This window comes from Manihot esculenta, chromosome 7 (assembly GCF_001659605.2).
Source record: "Manihot esculenta cultivar AM560-2 chromosome 7, M.esculenta_v8, whole genome shotgun sequence".
Classification (NCBI taxonomy): domain Eukaryota; kingdom Viridiplantae; phylum Streptophyta; class Magnoliopsida; order Malpighiales; family Euphorbiaceae; genus Manihot; species Manihot esculenta.
Genome location: NC_035167.2, coordinates 6,454,880 through 6,458,957, shown reverse-complemented (window position 1 = coordinate 6,458,957; position 4,078 = coordinate 6,454,880). Strand labels below are relative to the sequence as shown.

The 4,078-nt window shown below is 23.4% G+C and overlaps 1 protein-coding gene across 1 annotated transcript; it reads left to right on the top strand.

Annotated features, from left to right (window-relative positions):
- The first annotated feature begins 1,360 nt into the window (after window positions 1-1,360).
- LOC122723968 (S-protein homolog 1-like) lies at window positions 1,361-1,795 on the top strand. Its single transcript, XM_043958102.1, has one exon. The coding sequence runs from the start codon at window positions 1,361-1,363 to the stop codon at window positions 1,793-1,795; it is 435 nt and encodes a 144-aa protein (XP_043814037.1).
- The last annotated feature ends 2,283 nt before the right edge of the window (window positions 1,796-4,078 follow it).

Genomic DNA, 4,078 nt, shown 5'->3' with positions numbered 1-4,078 from the left:
AACCACTTGCCAATACTCTTTTGATCTTAGAAAATTTTCTATCAACATGCTCCAATGATCATAATCTCTATCCAACCACTAATCCTACTTTTACTCAACTACCAAATATTCTTTGCATTGTTTACTCAACAGCAAAAGACTTATTCTACTAACATTAGTGACATGAAAAAGAAACTAAAAACATTTGCTTAACAATATAAACTAATATATGATGATAAATAGTTTGTTTCTATAAATAAAATTTATTTTTTTAAAAAAGACATCATTTTAAATTTTAGTATAATAAATTTGGTGTTGTGCAAGAAGTAATGCATATTAAAATTTCCCCCACAATTTAAGTGAATATCTCATACATTTAAATAATTCAATTATTTACAATAAAAAAATAATTCAATTATTTGAAATTTAAATAAAATTCTTTTAATAGAAAATTAAATGAATATAAATTGGAATATAAATTTAATAGATAAATAATATACATTTAGCTATTAAAATAATTTCATATAATTTCCTATAATAATAAATTATCTACTAATAAGTAATTTCTTAATATAGGTTATTAATAAATTACAACTACTAAACTATAGTTCGATGGATCTAAAGTTGTCGAATTCTTTTGAATATCCCAAAAAATATTTAAAAAATTATATTATATTATATAATAGGCATAGATATAATGAGTGATTTCTTCATATAGATAATTAATTAAATATAAGGAAAGTAGCTAGTCTACTTATGCAATACATCATCATACCATCTCATTTTTCTTTTCTTTTCTTTTCTTTTCTTTTCTTTTCTTTTCTTTTCTTAATACCCAATACAAATACATTGTATTTAATTATATTTTTTTGTACATTTTTATTTTCTCGAAATTAATATTTCCATATTTGTGAGAAATGTTTCATTTAGTACAAAATTGACTCCATACGGATCATCAAATTGGAATTTTATCTCTTTAATTCATTTACATATAATTAACTTATTCTTTATTTATTTTTTAAAAAAGAAAAATTATTCTGAAAATTAAATGACATTTCCCAATAAAATATAAGTGAATGAATCTATTTATTACAAAAAAAAAATAAATGAATCTAGATGAGCTGTTATTTCCATTAAAAAAGCTTTTAATTTATTTTTTATGAATCATTTAATATATATCTCGATAAATTTAAATTCGCGTAAATTCATTGAATTATAAATTACTAATCAAAGAAAAAAAATTTCTTATTAAATCATCTCGCTTAAGAATAAAAATTTTGATATTTTCAAGTGAAAATAATCAAAATCTTTCTAATTATGAATACAATCCTTGTATATATAGCTATCTAAGGTCTAAAAACTCAGAGAAAAATAAGAAAGAATGAGCTCTCACAGAATTACAATTTTTCTCATCTGTGTATTGCTACTAGCCTTCCAATACCCATCAGGAAGAGCGATCCGATTCAGCAACCATTGGCGAGTAGGCGTCGAGAACGGATTGAGCCATAAAAAGACATTGCTTGTGCACTGCAAGTCTGGAGATGATGATCTTGGAGCACATTACCTTTCTGTAGGATCTGAATTTTCATGGGAATTCAAGATGAATTACTTTGCAAATACTCTCTTTTGGTGCTATTTTGCTCCAGACAGATACCACCATGCCAGTACCAATGTGTTTTGGTATAGTGATCATCTCTTTCAAAGATGCTTTGAAAATAATTGTTCTTGGGTTGCAAGAGATGATGGAGTTTATTTAAGAAATATTCCTTTGAGAAGTGAGGAGTTCATGAAAGGTTGGGATCGTGGGTTGAAATAAATATTAGAAAAAAAAAAGAATATTATTTTTATTTTGAACGGCAATACACATAATCGATTCCAACTAGTTTGCAGTTAAGGTTTAGTTTTGTTCGATGTTCTTATTATGTTGTCTTTCTTTTCATAATATTAATCACATGCATTGTACAATGCCAAATAGTTTTCAATGTTTCTTCTTCTCTTTTAGAATATATAGTTTTGACTGAATACTTTTTCCGACTTTGCATCTTTAAACAAAATTTAATTAATATTTTAATATTTTTATAATTAACATTTAACATTTAATTTCTATAAATATATAAGTACGGTGAGGAATACTCGGTTCAAATTTAAAAAATTGATTGAATCGAATTAATTTAAAATTTTAGTTTGGTTTTTTATTCATTTTGGGTTCGATTCGGTTCGATTTTTAATTTCAAAATTTTCAATTATTTTAATTCGGTTAGATTTTGATCAGAAAAAAAATTAAAAAATCGAATCGAACTGATTAGTAATAATAATATATTATTTTAAATAATATAGAGAGATTAAATCATATTAAGATTAAAATATTCTAATTAAATTTTAAAATATTAAAAATAAGGTGTAAAAAATAAAAAAAATATTATTAAAAATTCAAATCGATCAAATCGAATCAGACTGGTTTGATTTGATTCAGTTTCTGATTAAAATTAATTCGGTTCAGTTTAAAATTGAATCGAACCGAATCAATTAAATTTTAAATATTTATGAAAATCAAACTGAATTAAATTAAAAGAGAATCGATATGAATCAAACTGGTATGATTCAGTTAGATTTAATTTGATTCAATTAATTAAACTTTTTATTTTTTATACCTTATTTTTAATATTCTAGAATTTAATTCATTTTAGTTAGGATATAATTTTTCAATGTTATCAAAATAATATAATATTGTTAATCAATTTGTTCGATTCAATTTTGTCAAAATTTTTTAATTAAAATCGAACCGAGTCAATATTACTGGATTTTTTAAAATTAAAATTAAATAAAAAATAATATAAAATCGAACTAAATTTTTGAATTGAATCGATTCATTCAATTATTTTAATTTGAACGGAATACTACTGTAAGAATAAATTTGTACTTTTTAATTAAAACAAAGAGTTCCAAACTTAAGCTTAGAAATACACAAAACCATCAAAAAGATTGAAATTGTAGAAGTATTAACTGCTCCAATGTACTAAAGAAGGCAAGAATGATAGAGTACTAAAATAATTCTTAAAACTTAAAGAAACACTCACAGGCCAAAATGTCACTTTCCTTTCACACTCAAACTTTGCCCAAACAATTAACAAAGTTTTCCATATAATATAAGGACTTGCATGACCACATGATGAATTTATGATCAGCCCCCCAATTTTTTAAATATTAGGGGACCAATCCCACAACATTTTAGTCCTCAATGAAAAGGACTCATAGTGTGATTTTTGGTCCCTTTGGAATGACACCCATTTGTAAAAAATATGTTACAAACACTTAAGTACCAAGGTGGGAGAAATGAAAAAATTTACTATTCAGTTCGAGAAATTTATTAATCGATTAATTTTTTAATTTTAAAAAATATATTAAACGTCTTTAACATTTTAAAAAATCTATTAATTAGTTATTGATTTTAGTCATTAAGTATTTTATATTATAGCAATACTTAGCCGTTTGTAAAAATTTATTAATTAATTTCTTTATATTAAAGACATTTTAAATCTTTTTATAAAATTTAACCGTTAAAGTTAACATAGAGATTAATTAGTAAACTTTTTAAAATATAAAAAACGTTTTATTATATTTTTTAAAATTGAAAAATTAACTAATAAATTTTTTTATAATATAAAAATTAAATAATAATTTTTAAAATTTATTAATTAAATTATATACTTTTAATCACTCAATTAAATTAGTCACAAATGCAATTTTTTAGCTGTTAAAATAAGATACTGTTTTTAGCTGTTAAAATAAGATATTGTTTTCTAGCTGTTAATCACTCAATTTGCTGTGAAACAACGAAGTCTAGTTGATCTTTGTTTCCAAATTCATTACTCCCATATCTGAATCCTTTTATAGTTGCTAATACCCACATGCCTATTCATTTTACTTACAAGTTATTGTGAGTGACCGATTGATTTTACTATCACGATTCATTGATATTCAGTCTTTTGTCGCTCTAATTTATAAAAAAATTCTTTATGGTTTAATTGTTGGAGTGAAAAGTATTAGATGCTTTTGACAAAAATTATCATGAATGGCTATTAGAGACCCAATAAACAAC